General features: G+C 41.2%; 1 protein-coding gene across 4 annotated transcripts in view; it reads left to right on the forward strand.

The window, feature by feature from the left end:
- The window catches only part of LOC124111242, a 55983-nt gene extending 48753 nt beyond the window's left edge, over positions 1 to 7230 (forward strand). For all 4 annotated transcript variants that reach the window (XM_046470889.2, XM_048387602.1, XM_046470888.2 and 1 more), the window contains 5 exons: positions 500 to 653; positions 1424 to 1653; positions 2248 to 2313; positions 3602 to 3838; positions 5126 to 7230. In XM_046470889.2, the coding sequence (XP_046326845.2) occupies positions 500 to 653; positions 1424 to 1653; positions 2248 to 2313; positions 3602 to 3838; positions 5126 to 5511 (1073 nt within the window). In that variant the 3' untranslated portion in view covers positions 5512 to 7230. The remainder of the gene's footprint in view (positions 1 to 499; positions 654 to 1423; positions 1654 to 2247; positions 2314 to 3601; positions 3839 to 5125) is intronic.
- The last annotated feature ends 12613 nt before the right edge of the window (positions 7231 to 19843 follow it).

Raw genomic sequence — 19843 nt, forward strand, 5'->3', positions numbered from 1 at the left:
CACTGTAAACACAAACAATGTATTTTGTCAAACATTGAATACCGGATGCGAATTTTGAAAATGATTTTTCAACATTAAAACTAAATAAGTGTTTAATATTTCTCCAGGTATATATAAAGCTTAAAAAAGGTTTATTTAACGCCATTTTGAATAGTATTCCACTCATATCCGAAGCTACTCTTGTCAACATGTGTATGTGACGTCACATTTGCTTAGAGACTACCTGGCCTTTCAGAACGTTTCCGAAATGCAGTCTTATGTCAAAACGGCGACAAGTGAAACTAGGTAACACTTGAAAGCCGTAAGTGATGCAGGTCGTCGAGATTTACGACCCACGATTCTTGATGTGAACATCGATCACACAACAACTAGATCGCGGCGAGGCTTAGTGACACAGACCGTACAATCTACCATAATACAGTTAAATGTTAGTGTGTGCTAAAGCTGAAATATTATTCAAAGTGGAGCTCAACCCACACTTGACCCTTGTTATCCTCAGATGGGGCAATAACTCCTGTGAAGTACCTCTATTATGTTGGCGATCAACGTGTTGCAAACTGGTCGAACGCAGTGGCCAAATGTGCAGAACAGAACGGAAAGTTGACTGGGGACATCGACATTGACGACTGGGAACTTCTGTATGGCATGAGCAGGTACGTATGTTTAATCGCGGTTCGAATCCCGGTTCGCCCCGATTATGTTTCTTGGTGTGTCAACACCATACCCGTGCGCCATCATTTGGGCCTTTCCTAACACATTCAACTGACACGCCGTGATATAACTGGACATTGTGAATAGCGGCGCTAAACCCAACTCACTTACATTCAATCACTGATAAGTAGTATCTCTACTAAAGAGAATGTATCGTTTACTCACAACTGTATACAAAAAGACTAATTTCCTAAGGTGTAGGGAATTTCTAACTGGGTGTATTGTAGTGTTTTCTAATACAATTCGCTTTGCAGATTGATGTTAAACACCTGATTTGATTGCGTGAGTGAGTGAGTGTGACATCTAACGTCGCACTGGCATTATTTCAATGGGACTTTAAGCACTATTGCGGAAAGAAAAATGTTTTGAAATGTGCATGTTTATAAGGGTTGGTTGGTTTGTTGTTTAACGCCGCACTCAGCAATATTTCAGCTATATGACGGCGGTCTGTAAATAATCGAGTCTGGACCAGACAATCCAGTGATTAATATCATAAGCATCCATCCACTCAATTGGGATTGATGACATGCATCAATCAAGTCAGCGAGCCTGACCACCCGATCCCGTTAGTCGCCTTTTACGACAAGCATAGTCGCCTTTTACGGCAAGCATGGGTTGCTGAAGACCTAGTCTACCCCGGATCTACACGGGTCATGTTTATAATGACACATTGACATTACCACGTATGTTTATATCATGTTTAACCTTTCAGCATCTTCTTGGACGACAACTACTTCTGGATCGGCCTGAAAAGAGAAGCGAATAAGGATTGGAAATGGCTTGGTGGCACCGATCTGGATTTGAACATGACCGCTGCATTCCCCTTGAGGCCTGAATTCAAGGACAATATCACGTGGGATTGCGTGCAGTGGAATGTCAAGGAACCCTTCTACGTCCCTCAAGGTTGCGAAGTCCCCTCGCCTTTCATCTGCGAAATTCCTTGTAAATACCAATATCATTCACCTATGATGTTTGTTGTATAACGCCGCACTCAGCAATATTCAAGCTATTTGACGTCGGTTTGTTAATAATCGAGTGACAATCCAATGATTGATATCATGAACATTGATCTACGCATGTGGATATGATGGCAAGCATCAACCAAGTCAGCGGCATCATTGACGTCATTCGAATATTAGTGTGACGTATGGTTGGAATGACGTCAAGCTAGCCACGACGTCATGGCTGTTGACATTATTCGACAGTTGTGACGACAGTCTTGATCATTGCATTTTTCTAAATTGGAAATTTAAAGGATTAAGAAATAACTAAATTATTACACTCGCTTGTGGGTCATATTGAAACTCGTGTAAGAATTCATGTATCATCCTCGCTGAAAGGGGTCACAGCACGAAGACGCTTGTTTCACCTTTTCTTTAAAACACATTTTTGGCAACACAACACAAGTAACACAAGAAGGGAGTTCACAAGAAAAGACTGCGAAAATGTTCTGTTTGGTTCTGTCGCCAACACAAATGGTTAGTTGGTGCTGAATCAACTTGATAATTAATATGTTTAATATTTCTATCTGCCCAGCAACTAAATGTGACTTCAAAACCCACGAGGGAAAAATGCTGAACGAAACAATGCTGCCACTTGTAGGTAAGTGCCATTTTTTTATTTCCCGTATATATTGTATGAAAATAAAAGCGAGACAACCCTTTCCATATTCATAAGATTTGTTTGTTTGTTTGTTGTTTAACGCCGCACTCAGAAATAGTCTAGCTATTTGACGGCGGTCTGTAAATAATCGAGTCTGGACCAGACTATCCAGTGCTTGACATCATGGGCATCGATCCACGAAATTGGGATACGATGACATGCATCAACCAAGTCTGCGAGTCTGACCACCGTATCCCGTTAGTCGCCTCTTACGACAAGCATAGTCACCTCTTACGGCAAGCATGGGTTGCTGAAGACCTATTCTACCCCGGATCTACACGGGCCCCTTAAAATCTCGCAGAGTCGATTGTACGATTCCGACTATATCATGAGCATGTGTTTTTGAATCACTATAAAATAGTGATGATACCACGTGTTCGCGAACAGAGTGAGCGTATCCCACCTGTGGCACCCTTCACAAACACATGCAAAGGCAAGTAAATTGTTCACCTGAGCAAAAAATGACGAGAACATGAATTCATTTTTTAAATTTATATTCTAATGATTTTTGTGTCCTTTGGTATCATTTAGAAAACACATTAACTGTGCTTTAATCTACAGTCTCCAGTGGTTGTGTATCACGACAGACCATGGGCATTGGCTCCCAAGAAACTTAGGCGCCACCACTCCCAGTGCAGATTGCGTACATTCGTTTGATCGTGATTATTAGCAAGTCAGCGCGGTACCCTTGCTTGTTGGTGAACGTGTGCGACCTTCATCGGCACGGGCTTTAATGCCGTAACTGAAATACCTTTAAACGGCTTTCAACTCTAACCCACTCACTGTGTTGCTCTCACTCCGAGGAATTCTAGTTCATATATTAGATGCGATCTGATTAAAATCGAATAAGTCATGGTTGGTTTGGTTTGGTTTGTTGTTTAACGCCGCACTCAGCAATCTTCAAGCTATATGACGGCGGTCTGTAAATAATCGAGTCTGGACCAGACAACCCAGTGATTAATATCATGAGCATCGATCCACTCAATTGGGATCGATGACATGCATCAACCAAGTTAGCGAGCCTGACCACCCGATCACGTTAGTCGCCTTTTACGACAAGCATAGTCACCTTTTACGGCAAACATGGGTTGCTGAAGACCTATTCTACCCCGGAATCTTCACGGGTAATAAGTCATGGTAGAGTAAAGATAATGTCATGACCTGATAAATTTTTATTATAATTTTACTTACCTAGGTCGTTTGATATATGGTTTTACTGTTATTCCAGTTACCCCGCCAACCTCCGGTGCAACCCTACCTGTTCTGTTGATCTCGAACAAGACCCACGACCAATGCAAATCTCAGTGTGAAACTTACAGCAGCCAGTATGAGTGTTGGCTGTACCAATATGACAGCAACCTGGGCGCAACCAGCTGCACGCTCGTCATCAGTGAAGGCAAACCCGTCCTCATCAACATCCAAGCTGGCACCAGCGTGAACCTGTACACTAAGTACTGTATTGAAGGTATAGTTGGAGACGACATTAAGCCTGGGCCTCGGTACACCTTCAAGGTGATGTCCTAAAGGGACATAACTCTCCTAAAGTCCATTTAAGGTTTTGTTCTAAAGGGACATAACTCTCCCCAGTACACATTTCACCTATTATTCTAAAGGGACACAACTCTCATTAGTACATCTGTAAGGTGATGCCTTAACGGGACATAACTCTCCCCACAGTTTAACGCTATGTCCTAAAGGGAAATTACTAAGCAGTACCAGGCAATGCAAATAAAATAGAGATTGGTTGCTTTTATAATAATGTATTTGGATGAAGTACAGTGGTACCTCGTTAGTAGGGACGGGGTGGTTTTAAAACTATTTTGACATCAGTACACCGTAAACCTCTAAGGTAATGTCCGCAACAGAAATAAATCACCCCAGTACATATTCAAGGTAAAGTACTGATTTCTTATGTAAGTTACTCTAAAATGTCCCAAAAATTTGATTTGGCATTCTGAAAACTGATTCTGGGAGAAGATTATATTTCCATTTGCATGTTGTATTATGTATGTTGTATGCCTTTGTGTGTATATTTGTGCACTTGGTGTTAATATGGTTTTAAATAATAATTACTTTGCAAAAGCTGTCAATATTTTGTAGTAACATGTCTGATGGACATACGCATATCACGATATGCATAAATTAGTGATGGTGCCCAAAGAATGCTTTCGAAAAGAAACGGATTCTCTACTATTTACTCGTTTATTATCCACTTTGTGGCTTACTGTATGTGCCTTACAGAACGGTTGGTTATAACTGTACTTGTCATCAGGTATATTATCTGTGCTTCGTGCTCTTGTAACGCAGTCACATTTTAATGACAAGGGCTTCGTCCACCAATACGATCTTATCCCTTCATCTTCGTAAAACCGCGTTAGGGTACGAGACGTACGATTGTCTTAGCGCTAAGATAATTTGAGGGACAACATCTAGGGCACCGTTTCAGAAAGGGATCTTAGTGACTTGATTGTCGCAAGGCTTACTGAAGTCGTAAGACAAAGGTCATTTCTTGGAACCGGCGCCCTTTCTGTTCGTAAATTTAGTAAAATGGATTTCATTATAAATTTGCCCCAAACCTGCCAATTATCCTGCCCAGTCAGTTCAGCCTTTTGTTAGGTCCAGCAGCAGAATATGATGTAATGATGATGAAAGGAGTTGATAACTCGAAGTTTACCTGGGGAGGAATTGCACGCAGAAACAGGCTACAAAGGTCTCCTGCAATAGGTGAAGTTTTAACGTCTCTCTTCCGCAGTTGAAAAGTTCACCGACTGCAAAGACGGCGAAGAATGCATCTGCGGCAATGTAACGTCCAACCCGACGCCAGAACAGTTGGAAGAGATCTTGGAAGAGACAAAAGAGAAACTGACCGTACCCACAAAAAATCTTTCTGCAACTATCCGAAAGAAGACCAGCGCGGCCGACGACCGACCCTCCTCACAAACCATGGGTTACTTTGGCATAACAATGATCACTGTCACCCTGGGCGGGCTTGTACTGTTGGACTGTACCTCAATGCTACGGGATTTGAAAATTATGATGTACAATCTACAATGCGCCACAGGTGGTGGAAAGGACTTACCGCCCCCTACAACTGTCCACGTCAATCTTCAAGGAGGTCCAAAACAGAGCTATGCGTGAATGGTACATTTAATACATGACCAAAGTAGGTTGAGACTGCGTGCAACTTCCCCCTGGGTTTTCTTCAAAACCATTTTTATAATACTTCGGAATGTATCAACATTTATGTTAATGTAAGTTGCTTCCTTTAATGGCACGGAAAAGCAACTTCTGATTCTCAATCCCAGTCTCAACCTTTTTTGAAATGGTGTTTTATTTCTTTGACAAATATCATTAAGTGTGCGACTTAAAATGAATATCATGTTTTAGCATCATGAATTATCTATCATGCAGGATGTGATATCAAACATTGATAAGCATTTTAATATACGTTTGTTGTTAATATTTCTACATATGTATATAGAAAGCGGAAGCAGTCAAGATCTATATATTTTCCTTTGATTATGCGGTGAGATGGATTTACGGGTTGTATATAGCACTAATGCGAACCATCGTCTGAATATTAAATACACTGATCTTTACAGGTATTGGCGAGATGTGGATTAAAGTTGGTCCAATAGGTAACATACGTTGATCGAAATATATTAATTTATATTAGTTATTATGATATGTTATCTACAAAGAGTAGCCCAAACAATAAGTAGCCCAGTGGTCTTAGGGGACATAGGTTTGATTACGGAGTTTCTGCCCTTGATAGTGCCAGGATTAACTAAACATGTTTTCGAATACTAGATTCGCCCAGAATTTTCTTTATTTCGGTAGCATCATATCCGCACCTGGGGAGGTCACTAAAGAAACATGTCATGAGAATAAACCTACGAATAAGAATCTGGAGTTTCACTGAAATGGTACGACCTCCGTTATAAGAATCTGGGGTTTCACTGAAATGGTATGACCTCCGTTATAAGAATCTGGAGTTTCACTGAAATGGTACGACCTCCGTTATAAGAATCTGGAGTTTCACTGAGATGGTACGACCTCTGTTATAAGAATCTGGAGTTTCACTGAAATGGTACGACCTCCGTCATAAGAATCTGGGGTTTCACTGAAATGGCACGACCTCCGTCATAAGAATCTGGGGTTTCACTTATCCACCTCCCGTACACAGTGCATTCATTTATTTTATATTTCGAGTACTTGTATTTAATTTTACAACAGTTCAAATGATTGTACAATCTCATTAAAATCAGATATTAGTTCTCGCTACCGCTAAACAAAGATTTGAGGACATCCCATTACGGGTCATATCAGACCGACCTTGCGCGAACTTTGATCGACCAATGGAATGACTGACAAGAAGTCGACGTTAGCCAATCGGAAGGCAGCTTACTCGTGCTTTACGGCACTAATTTCAAATTGGCGACTACGCTTCGCAACATATTTTGACAAATTCTCAATGAAAAATTTGAAACCTGAACAACACCTGGCTAATAGATGGTCTAGATTGTATGGATTCAGTCGTTAACCCCGTAACTATCGTTCGGAATACCCCGTGTAAAAGAATTTCGAGGATGAATGATTAGAAATTACATTCCGACTATCACTTTCATGATCTGGTAAGCGACGCTCTGATTGGTCGGATGAAAGGTCGTTCTGACCTGACCCCTACCGGGATGTCCTCAGATCTTTGTTTAGCGGTAGCGATAACTAAGATCTGATTTTAATGAGATTGAATGATTGTACCAATTGACAATACCTATCCGGTGCATAATATCTTATCGGGAACAATATCGCGGTCACGATGTGGATTTTGGCGATAATAGTTTATTTAAAAATAAACAAAGTATGAAGAAACCACCTGAAAAGAAACAGAACTGACTTTAACGTCTTCACATCACATGAGACGGATGTACCTGAAAAGAACAGAATTGACTTTGACGTCTTCACATCACATGAGACGGATGTACCTGAAAAGAAACAGAATTGACTTTGACGTCTTCACATCTCACAAGACGGAAGTTGAAGGGTTAATTGTAAATGTGGCCAACGTCATGTCATATGTTTACCACAGCGATGTGTAAGCTACTGTTTGGAGATTGTTAACTATAGTTTTACACGTATGCATACAGATCCACATTTGCAAATCGTGTGCGTTTTCCTATTTAGTTTGCTTTCTTATGTGACACACTGAACACTTTTAGAATATCTTTTAGATTGTGTGCCTTTGTTTGAGCTGCGATCCATAGACTTACAGAGCGTTGAGTGCTGGACCCTACTGGCGTAGAGTGTTAATCGGGTGTGGACATGGGTGTGTGTGTAGCGTTAAGGCGTTTAGATGGGGTGATATGGAGATGGGTTCTTGGGTGCACGGGCGTAGGAACATGCAGTGTTGGGATGTAGATGGTCGGTGCATGTTTCTGATGCATGTTTCTGATGCATCAGGATGATCACATATTTTGCTTCAGTGGAGCGACCTTTGTTTTCAAAGGTTAGACTTTACGCCATATTCCAACGTGTACACTAGTGCAAAATTGATTATTGTGCCGGAATCGGTATTTGTAAATGGTTCTTTTTCTGAAGAAAGAAGGGAAGTAGCAGAACTTACATACAACAACGCAATCAGTCCAATGCTGCATGAAGGCATTTGGAAATCGGAAACGCTACTTTGAGTAAATTGCATATGGTAATTCTTGTAAACGGGGGCGAGGTTGGATTTATTCAACTTGCCCAAACCCAATATTCTTATCCGTCCTTGTACAGCGTAGTTTCACTTCACGACGGACAGTGGTAACCCACTTCACACAAGAAGTTCCCATATGTTTAACAGCTTTATGCTTCGACAGCTAGAAGTATTTTATTGACCAATTAATCTATACGGAGACGGAATTCTGGGTCAATCTTGAATATACCGACATCTAAAAAATTGGATACCGGTAAATTCGAGAAACTCAGCTGATGACATACAAGTACCTGTCACATGTTCTATCTGCTTTTGGAAGAAATGAAATAATCAGTGTTATATATAATTCTTGGTTAACAAGTTCTATGGATCCATTTGCCACGTAAACTTCGTAGTGAGTTAAAGTTTTAAGTCACATCGGCAATATTTCAGCCATATCGTGACTATCAAGAGTTAAACATAATACATATATTGAAACTTATATAAAACCCCGTCAGCGAAGGACAGTAAAATAACTAGAGTGAGTGAGTGAGTGAGTATGGTTTGACGCCGCCTTTAGCAATATTCCAGCAATATCACGGCGGGGGACACCAGAAATGGGCTTCACATATTGTACCCATGTCGGGAATCGAACCCGGAAAAACGGGCTATAGATCGCCAGCAGCTGAAGCTGGGCCACCATACTGGGGACCATGGGGACTTACAGTACCTTTGCTTCCTGCATGGACCATAAGCTTCGTCACCATTATTATTTCATTTAATTCTAACTTTGAAAGTTTTTCAGTCCTTCGTGAGTGCAATCTCATTAGATTCTTTGTTGGGCCCTGTCACTCGCATGGGCTCACAATGAAGTTATGATTGGGTAATTTCTCATAACAGAATGGATGTATGATAATACACTGGATATTCAAGGAGGGAGAAATGCTTTTCGTTGGATATCAAAATGAAAGAATCTGTCGATATGGATCCCTAATTAGTATCATGGTATTACAAAAGGTTACCGGCGTGACGATAACACAATTACAATAGATTTGTAATGACGAGCATTACTGCAAATGGGAAAAGTCAACCCCAGGGAACAACCGGTCGTGATTATCCACCGAAACAGATTCCAAAGCAAAATAGCGGTGAACATTATTTATCATCCAAAACTGGCTCCCACGGGAGATATTGCTTGGATTAGATCAAGCGATATCTACACTGTAGATATTGCTGCAATGAAATTACATCACAATGCTTTGCAGACCATTGTGACGTCACTGGTTACCATGACGTCACAATAAAATGACATCATTAATGGCTGTGCTACTGAAGCTGTTAGCAGTACTTTTTACACTGAAGACACTGCTAATTACTGTCTACAAATTGAAAAAGCTGGAAGAATGATGTTGGATGATAAATACAATGTCGCCCGAGTGTCTTTTGATATCAAATATATCAACACTCGTTGATAAAAGTGGCAAAAAATGTTTTCCACTTTTATCAACTCGTGTTGATATATTTGATATCAAAAGACACTCGGGTGAGATTCTCTATATGGATGGGTCGCTGAAAATCAGTGATGACACCAGGTGTTGCTCATGCTTAGTCCTCATCCAACTTCATCCGAGTTATTGCACCTGTGTTGCATCTGTCATATCTGAGGTAGTCTGTTGCTTGACACCTGTACATGCACCATGTACATTATATAACGGATATTATTGTGTTGTTGACGTTGGTTGTTTGTTAGATATTTACTGATTTACCGTTAACTTACGCACGTGAGATGTGGCATTCTGTAGACTTTATCATTGTTACTATGACGATATAGTATGCCCTAGTTCTGACTGAAATGACAAAAATCGTTGGCATCTCAAAATAATTGACGTAGTTGTATATTATTTAGAATTATGCAAATTGGAGACAGGATTAAGTGTTTATTAACCATAAGCGTTATGTTTTAGACTGAAATGCCACACTGAATTATCGAAACATGTTAATAAATTCTGGGAGTATAATAAAAAAAATCACTTGTATACAACATGTGTTTTATCGTGATGTATTTGGGGGTTTTCAGCGCCATGAACGGTCCCGATGCATGTTTATGTGAATATAATCGCATTGCCACAGCGACTTTGGGCTTGACGCCAAGTTTTACCAAGATATTTCAGCGTTTCAGGTTAACGCCGCAATCAGCGATATTCTAGCAATATGGCCTGTAAATAATCGAGCCTGGACCAGACAACCCAGTGACTGATATAATGAACAATGTCCCACGCTGTCACCTTGTCTTACCAACTGATCCAGTAATTCGGCCAAAGGTTTGGACCTTTTCCTCAAACGAATCGAATCCAGTGATAATGATCACCAGTATCAACATCAATTGAGCGATCTGAGAAAGACTACTTGCAATTTTCTGTATAGCCATTTACCGCCTCCGTGGTCTAGTGGTAGAGCGGGAGGTCTGAGGTTCGATCCCCGGCAGCGTCATATCAATAGACGTTTTAAGATGGTATTTGTTGTTACCCTGCCTGGTTCTCGGCATTAAGGGAATGAAACAAGGACTGGGCGGCTTGGAGTTAGTTTACTGTGTCTCAGTGGGGTATTAATGTTAAACTGCGGCACACACACACACACACACACACACACACACACACACACACACACACACACACACACACACACACACAAAAGCACGAACACGTGCATATAAACCTGCAACAATCGTGAACGCGGCGTTAAACCCCATTTCACTTCATATAATATATATATATATATATATATATATATATATATATATATATATATATATATATATATAGCCAGTACTGCATTGTGATTAAGAGCTTAACAAAAGCTATTTTAGGACAAGCCTGGTCTCCTGGGGACATACGCCAACACCAAATACCCATGGGGATGAATAGTGATGCATTCATGCATAAAACAGTATGCATACATGATACCGTTAACAATCTTTACATCAGCTGCATGATATCTTACATCTCAACGTAGAGACAATTAATGGATAATAAATACCTTATTAACTGTAAAGGCGATGTTTCAGTATAGATCCTTATTCCGAGGATGCTGAATAATGAACATGACATAGAACAAATATAGTAGGTGGAGGATTAACAGTAACAACAATTGCATACATCAGAGAGGTTAAAAATTCATCTACATCTCGACAAGGGCCTGAAACACTCATGTTAAGGTTTGGTGACACTTTGACACTTTGGCGATGGCCTTGAAGGATTTTGCCACTATGGCCACGTCATGTTGAAACACACTGCACTTGCATATAAATGATGTAAGAAGTTTAGGCTTAAATTGAGATAATGTCGAATATTCTCAAGTCTGTGATGAAGAGAGGTTAAAGGTACCAAACAACACCTAACAATTATGTATATAAGGGAAGTGACAAAACATTTTCCATTATAAAAAAAACCATAAAAGCCACAAAACCATTTCCATAATTACCAGAAATCGCTGCTGAAAGCCAAGCCCATTGTGCAATTCCGACAGTATCGTTATTGTTAATGAATCAATGTAAAACCATGGTGATGGTAGCAGGTGTTCCCTTAAAAAATGAGCGCGCCCTTCCCCATCGGTGGCATCCGTTTCATCAGGCAACTCAGTTGTTCAATGTTGTAACAGATCCGGGATAGATTAGGTCTTTAGCAACCAGCTTGCCGTGAAAGGCGACTATACTTGTCGTAAGGGGTTGTGTGGAACCCAATTGTGCGGATCGATGTTCAGGATATCAATCACTGGATTGTCTGTTCCAGACGCGATTATTTACAGTTCGTCGTCATATAGCTGGAATATTACTGAGTGCGGCGTTAAATAACAAACAAACCAACCAACTTTTTGTCAAATTATGCATTATGAAACAGCTGAAGTGGTTTCATTCGTCTCTTCTTTTTCTTGTTCAGGTTGGTAAATCAGTGGAAAGGAATTACCTATTTGACTATCATTGAACGATGTCAGATCATCGGTGTACCGGAAGCATAAGTTAAACTTGGCCAAATTCCCTTGTTTTGACTTTGCCAATCCGAGCGGAAATTCCATTGCTCGATTCCGACTATATCATGAGCATGTGTTTATGAATAACTATAGAATAGTGATGATACTAGGTATTCGCGAAAAAGTTAGCGTATCCTGCCCAGTCAGTGGCACCCGTCACAAACACATGCCAGGGCAAGTCAATTGTTCACACTGAATACTATTTATTTGAAATATTTAATGAATGCCCTTCGACGCTACACTTGCGACGGGGCGGTCGGGTAGCCTAGTGGTTAAAGCGTTCGCTCGTCACGCCGAAGACCCGGCTTCGATTCCCGACATGGGTACAATGTGTGAAGCCCATTTCTGGTGTCCCCCGCCGTGATATTGCTGGAATATTGCTAAAAGCGGCGTAAAACCTTACTCACTCACTCACTACACCTGCGACCGACGTCAGACTGTTGGTACCGAACATTTAGTTTTCTAGGGGAGGGGTGATGTTTTGTTTGAGACAAACTATTTGTTCCCAGTCTATGCTTTATACAACCCACAAGACACTATTTATCAGATCATCTAGCATGCCCACTGATGCGGCTTTTGTGTTATACCATAGAACAAATTATTTCGTGTCATTTAAAGACATATTAAAGGGCCGGCCCTTAACCACAAATGATTTCCAACTGTTTGAGGAGCTAGTCGTTACGAGTTATAATTCATTTCCTTACCTCGTCACGCCGAAGACCCGGCTTCGATTCCCGACATGGGTACAATGTGTGAAGCCCATTTCTGGTGTCCCCCGCCGTGATATTGCTGGAATATTGCTAAAAGCGGCGTAAAACCGAACTCACTCACTCATTTCCTTACCACTTTGGAACAACATAGCAACATCAATTAAACGTAAATGCCATTCCCAGAAAAACTTTCATTCAATATTTAGCCTGGACTGTATTGTCATTGTCAGTTTCTAAAGAGATGTTTTGCAAATGCTGAGTCAACAATGGTCCTGACAATAACGACATCCAACTACAGAAATGTCTTGTACTGCCATGCTCAGTTGGGTTTCTTCGTCTCTTTACTATCGATTGTCACCACGTTTCTAAACCCTTCTGAATTATTTACTGGTTACCAAGGTGATGTCACGTTAGACGGGTGATCAATATCAAGTATTGACAAATGTAGACCTACGTCACTTGCAATATATTTTACATATTAACTATCAAGAGAGCACAATTAAAAAAGACACGCTGTTTTGTTCCTTACCATCATTGTCATCAAGGAATGTGTACGAGTATTTCCTCAAAGAACTAACAATTAGCTTGTATAATCAATAAGCAGCACACCGTAAGGTAAACATAATGCACAACACATGATAACTTAAAGTACATATTGGAACTTGATTATAAATATTTGTCACGGAGATGTGCTCCAAAGACCAGGGTGTCATTAAACAAGAATGAAGTAATTATGAAAACGAGTTTGTATCAATAACCGACAAAATAGAAGATCAAAAGCCCAATTTACTCTGAAAACGATCACTGATAATAAACTCAGAGCAAATACAGACGCTGATTAGCTAAGCAAATGTATAACAGTAACAACGTGAGAGTAGCTAAAACAACACTTTGATAAGATATTGACAAGATTCGCTGACAGCCAACTAAACAGGCTGTGACCAATTAAAACCAGAGAGTTAACTAACTAAACACTCTAAATGAATAATCTCGGCTGGGTTAAATAGCGGGAAATAAACCCAGTGGGCCTCTCCCTAAGATAAGTCTCTTGGACAATAAAATAGGCGGCGGTTGTCTGAATAACAAACTATTCTTATAAACTGAAGATTCAGTCACTTTGACTGGACAAGACAATTCTAAACTTCCCGATGATATAAGGTACTTGACCTACGGAGTATCTTGACTCAGTCATAAAAAAAGAATACTTGACCAAAAGAGTAACTTTTACTCCCAATAGTAACCAGGTGCCTGACCTAAACTAGCCAATCGCGGGGAGGTTGGCTATCCACGGATTAAGAGATAAACGGAGTAAGAAAAATCTTAGCTAATAGATTTAGCTCAATACAACCAGAGTAAGTCAGTACTAGATAAACTAGATAAACACTGCCCCGTAATCACTTAGGAACTAAACCAGAGTTTCGAATAACTACCCAGTAGCAAGACGACCCGTCAAACGACGCCTGGCGGTAAAAACACATGTTTGTTGTGGTTGTTGTTGTCATTGTTTGTGGTGGTGGTGTTGGTTGTGTTTTAAGTGTTTAAGAGGTCGCCTTCTGACTAAGGTCCGGCTGACCTCTACCTATTTGGGACTCATGTCCGTGAGTAGGGTACACATATCTACTGCGAGTTTTAGTATTCATAGAGTGTCTGTTTTTGTATTGATATGATTTCTATTTTCGTGTATTGATATGATTTCATTTTTATATTTGCCCCGCTGTTTATTTGCGTTAGAGTTGCTTTCCATCTCTCAGAAATAGTGTTAGTTTGGCCATCGCTATTGCATCTCTTGGCTTTAGTTTTTTTCGGGGGAGTTTTGAAAGTACAAGGAGAGTGTAACTCTTTGTAATGACTCTCTGGTGGCTTAATGTCATCACAGTTGTAACACGTACTAATACCCACACGGCTTTAGGGAGGGATTTTTCTGAGCTAGGTCTTCATCTCGGGTGTTTTTGTCTTGTCATATCTTTTTCACCAAAGGGTTTGATGTTCCCCAGAAAGATAATATTGCCTGCTCTCTTCTCAGTTTCAATGGGAGTTCCTGTACCTATAGAAGTGCCTGTTTGCTGCACCTGTGGTCAGAGTTAGGGCTTTGTATTGTATTCTGTCGAGGCGGTTCACGACAGTAATTTGATGCTGAGTTAAAGGCCACACAACCATAGTCTGGTCTGAAAAGTGATTTGTAAAGGTCCAGCTGAGTGTCCCTCGATGTGCCCCAAGATGTGCCTGAAATTGGCCGTAATACGTCCCGGTCTTTTTAACATCTGTTTTCCACGTGTTCAATATGTTTGCTCCAAGTGTGGTGTTGATCTAGGATCACCCCAAAAATATTGCGGATTTTTCGAATGTGATTGATTTGCCTTTTATGGAGAGACATGGTAGCAACTTTTTCCCTGCGTTTGAATAGAACGCCCACAGTTTTTTCACTTTTCGCTTGGAAGGGTTAACCCCCATTTATTGCACCATTGATCTACTGGTTCCAGGGCTGACTGGAGTTTTTATCGAATTTGTGAAATATCTCTGTGATTTACCCATATTGCTCCGTCATCCGCGTCATTGATCATGATTTTAAACACGGTTGGGCTTATTGCTGCCTTGTGGCGTGCCATTGTCCAGTGGCATAGGATCAGATTGATTGTTCCCTATTTTATCTGAAAGCGACCTGTCTTGCAGGAAGCTTTCTATGAAGTGTCGTGTTCCCTTCTAGTCCATTTTGTGCTAGTGTTCTGAGGAGTTCGCGATGCCATACCAGGCCGAAGGCTTTGCTTAAGTCCAGAAATACTGGGTGTAGGTATTGTCTGTTTAACTGAGGTTTTTAAATTCCCTTTTACAGTTTTAGTATATGATCTAGACGTGAGTCGGGGCACGGGTGGCCCAGTCGTCTAAGGCGCCGCGTTTTGGCCAGAAACCTATTATTGTGGGTTCGAATCCCGGTTCGGCCCGATTATGTTTCTTGGTTTGTCAGCACCATAGCCGTGCTTGTTGGTTTCACCGAAGTGGTAAACGTCAGAGACCTGCATCACTTCGGGCTTTCCTCCCACATTAAGCTGACACGAAAGGGGCGGCCGGGTAGCCTTGTGGTTAAAGCTTTCGCTCGTCACGCCGAAGACCCGGGTTCGATTCCCGACATGGGTACAATGTGAAGTCCATTTCTGTTTTCCCCCGCCGTGATATTGCTGGAATATTGCTAAAAGCGGCGTAAAACCATACTCACTCACTCTAGACATGAGTGTTCCTTCCCGAAGCCGCCTTGATCAGGTTTGATGTGGTTGCCAGTTTCAAGGTGATGCATGAGCCTTTATGTAACCATGATTTTGACAAGGGTTTTATACGTGCGTGCGGACGTCGGGGAGGACACCATGTCCTGGTCAGCAGTAGGAAACCAATAGCGTGGCGAGCTTAACAAAGTGTGTTTTCTAACTTAGGGAAACCCAAATGGCGAACTAAACACTAAACCAAATAAAAAACAACAATAAAAACACTACTAAACGTTTACGGGAGATGTAGGTACCAAAATAAAGTGCTGAACATTTAATTTAGCTATCCAATTGTATCACTTAAGATTTACCAGATATGCAAACTTATTGAGGGGCAAAAGTTACTATAAATACATGAGAAGGTACCGCATAATCCCTGTAATGTGTGAAAATCAAAGTCACAAAAACATTCCCATCACATGAATAAGGCAGCAAAAATATATGAAATATAGCATATCAAATCAATACATGATACATTTTGATACAGTGTGCCATTGAATCGCCAGAGAAAAAAAATTCGGGTCACTAATTCTCAAACAAGGAATGCAAACATTGGACAAACAGACTTTGCCGAATGGTGACGGAAGCCGGCCAATTAGAGAAGAGGGGAGCTGTGCGGTCACTGGTCCGTGACTAGATTGATTTTCTGGACTCGGTGACAATATTTCTGTATACAACAGACAATATTTCTGTATACAACAAACAATATTTCTGTATACAACAGACAATAATTCTGTATACAACAGACAATAATTCTGTATACAACAGACAATATTTCTGTACACAACGGACAATATTTCTGGGGTCTGAATTCAGAGATTTGAACATCGATATCCGACCATGGTCTGGGATCGTGTAAATTTGAGATAAAAGAAAATATTCTGAAACATAATGGAAAGGTATCAACTTTAACTCGAAAACAGAAAAGATGTATTTTGTGCTCAAATCCTTCTGCAAACACATCGAATGAGATTAGTGCCCGTATGACGACATTGTTGTGTTTGATTATCTCATGCCTGAATGCCCATAGCAACAACTGGGATTTTATAGAAGAACAATACATTGTCCATGAAATGCTTTAAAAAAATAATAATTATGTCTCTGGCCTTTGAAAAGAAAAGAGGTTGTCTCCAGCTGATAAAAAGGAAGAAGTTGTCAGCCACAAAAAGAACATTGTTGCAAGACATATTTATTTTAAAACATAGCTAGTTACCAAACAAAATCCCCCCCCCCCCCCCCCCCCAACACACACACACACACACCCCAATCCCTCTGCCACCTGCCCCCCACCCCCCAATCCCCTTACCACCCCCATCCCCTCCCACCCCCACCATGGTGGGTAAGGATGTTGGAAGCCATTCTTCCGTGCCCACGTCCCTGTAGTTGCTACTGATACACCCGCAGATATCTGTTTGTCGAGCGTGAAATTGATTGTCAACGCACAGGTGCTGTTATAAAAAAATCGATCATCATCCGTCCGGGGTTCAAATCTATCGCAAATCGATATGAACAATATCCCGGAAACATAACAATTACCCATGCACATCGCACTTTTGAATAAGTTTTTCACGCCTGACTGACTGCAAGAACGCAGGTATGTTTGTCATTTAGTCTGATCTTGGAACATTCACGCCGCCAGATATTTGACGTCGGCCTGTACATCATCGAGTGAGTGAGTGAGTTGGGTTTCACGCCGCTTTTAACAGTATTCCAGTTATATCACGGCGTGTCAGCTTAATGTGGGAGGAAAGCCCGAAGTGATGCAGGTCTCAGACGTTTACCACTTCGGTGAAACCCACGAGCACGGGTATGGTGCTGACAAACCTAGAAACATAATCGGGCCGAACCGGGATTCGAACCCACAATCATAGGTTTCTGGCGTGCCCAAGGGACGCAACTCTGCACAGCAAATCGCGGCGCCTTAGACGACTAGGCCACCCGTGCCCCCGTACATCATCGAATTTGGACCAGACAATCAAGTGGCTGGTCGTATGTGCAACGATGGCAAGCTAGGGATTGTGTCAACGAGACTAACCAACCGATCCACAGGCTGCTTACAGATCGTGATGTGACATTTGTCTTCAGGGCCGTCTACTTCGGCATCCAGGGATAACAGGCACTGTACCAGAGAACACATATTAATCGGGGTCAAGGCGCAGTTCTACAATACACATCAAGCAGGTGCAATGCACTATATATTATACATACATCAAGTCAGACTTTCTGACTTGGTTTATGCATCTCATCGCATCCCAATTTCGTGGATCGATGCTCATGATGTCAATCACTGGATTATCTGGTCCAGACTCGATTGTTTACAGACCGCCGTCACATAGCTGGGATATTGCTGAGTGCGGCGTTAAACAACAAACAAACAATTCTTATGAATATGGAAAGGGTTTTGTCGCTTTTAGTTTCATACAATATATACAAAAAACTAGAGTATCCAGATCAAGCAGGTGCAAGGCGCTCTACTAGATAACACAGATCGAGTAGGTGATAAGGCGATAAGCTAGAGTACTGTTATCAAGCAGGTGCAAGGCTCTATACTAGAGTACATATATCAAGCAGGGTCATGGCGCTTTACTTGAGTACACAGATGAAGCAGGTGCAAGGCTCTATACTAGAGTACATATATCAAGCAGGGTCAGGGCGCTATACTTGAGTACACAGATAACGCAGGTGCAATGCGCTATGCTAGAGTATAGACATCAAGCATGTGCAAGACGCTATACTAGAGTACAGACATCAAACATGTGCAAGGCGCTATTCTAGAGTACAGACATCAAACATGATTGTGCAAGGCGCTGTACTGGAGTACAGACATCAAGCATGTGCAAGGCGCTATACTAGAGTACAGATATCAAGCAGGTGCAAGGCTCTATACCAGAGTACACAGATCAAGCACGTGCGAGGCTTTATACTAGAGTACAGATTTCAAGCAGGTGCAAGGCGCTATGCTGGAGTGCAGACATCAAGCAGGTGCAAGGCGCTATACTAGAGTACACAGATCACGCAGTTGCAAGGCGCTATGCTAGAGTACAGACATTAAGCATGTGCAAGGCGCCATACTAGAGTACAGACATCAAGCATGTGCAAGGCGCTATGCTAGAGTACAGACATTAAGCATGTGCAAGGCGCTATGCTAGAGTACAGAGATCAAGCGGGTGCAAGGCCCTATACTAGAGTACAGATTTCAAGCAGGTGCAAGGCGCTATACTAGAGTGCAGACATCAAGCAGGTGCAATGCGCTATACCAGAGTACACAGAACAAGCAGGTGCAAGGCGCTATGCTAGGGCATGTGTGTATTAAAAAACAATGTGTTACACAACAGACACTCTTCACCTATATCAAAGTTCAAGGCAACTTTCAAGAAAGGTAAATTTGACTGCGCCTAAATATTTTTTCCATTTGGTAATAGAAATTGTCATATAAGCATACAAAGCTAAAATATATGACCAGTCAATCCAATTATGTCTTATACTCAATAAGCATTATTTGAGGTTCAACGTGGTACTGTGGGGTTCCAGGTGAAAACATCTCATGACTTTTTTTTAATGTTAATTGTATGCTCGACAAAGCAAAGTAATGACTTGTTTGACTAATGTAGTCAAATTTCCGTCAAATTTCAAATTTGTTTTGGATGGCAGTGTAGATCTCTCAGGGATAGATTTATATTGATTGCTTTCAATTGTTTATATATCTACAATATGAACACCTTTCCAACGTTGCACTGGCTTACACCCGTCTAATCATAAATAAAATATTCTGCTTCTCCGTCCCTTATTTCTGCCATTTGTAC

This window comes from Haliotis rufescens, unplaced genomic scaffold (assembly GCF_023055435.1).
Source record: "Haliotis rufescens isolate VD_foot unplaced genomic scaffold, xgHalRufe1.0.p SCAF_7, whole genome shotgun sequence".
NCBI lineage: Eukaryota > Metazoa > Mollusca > Gastropoda > Lepetellida > Haliotidae > Haliotis > Haliotis rufescens.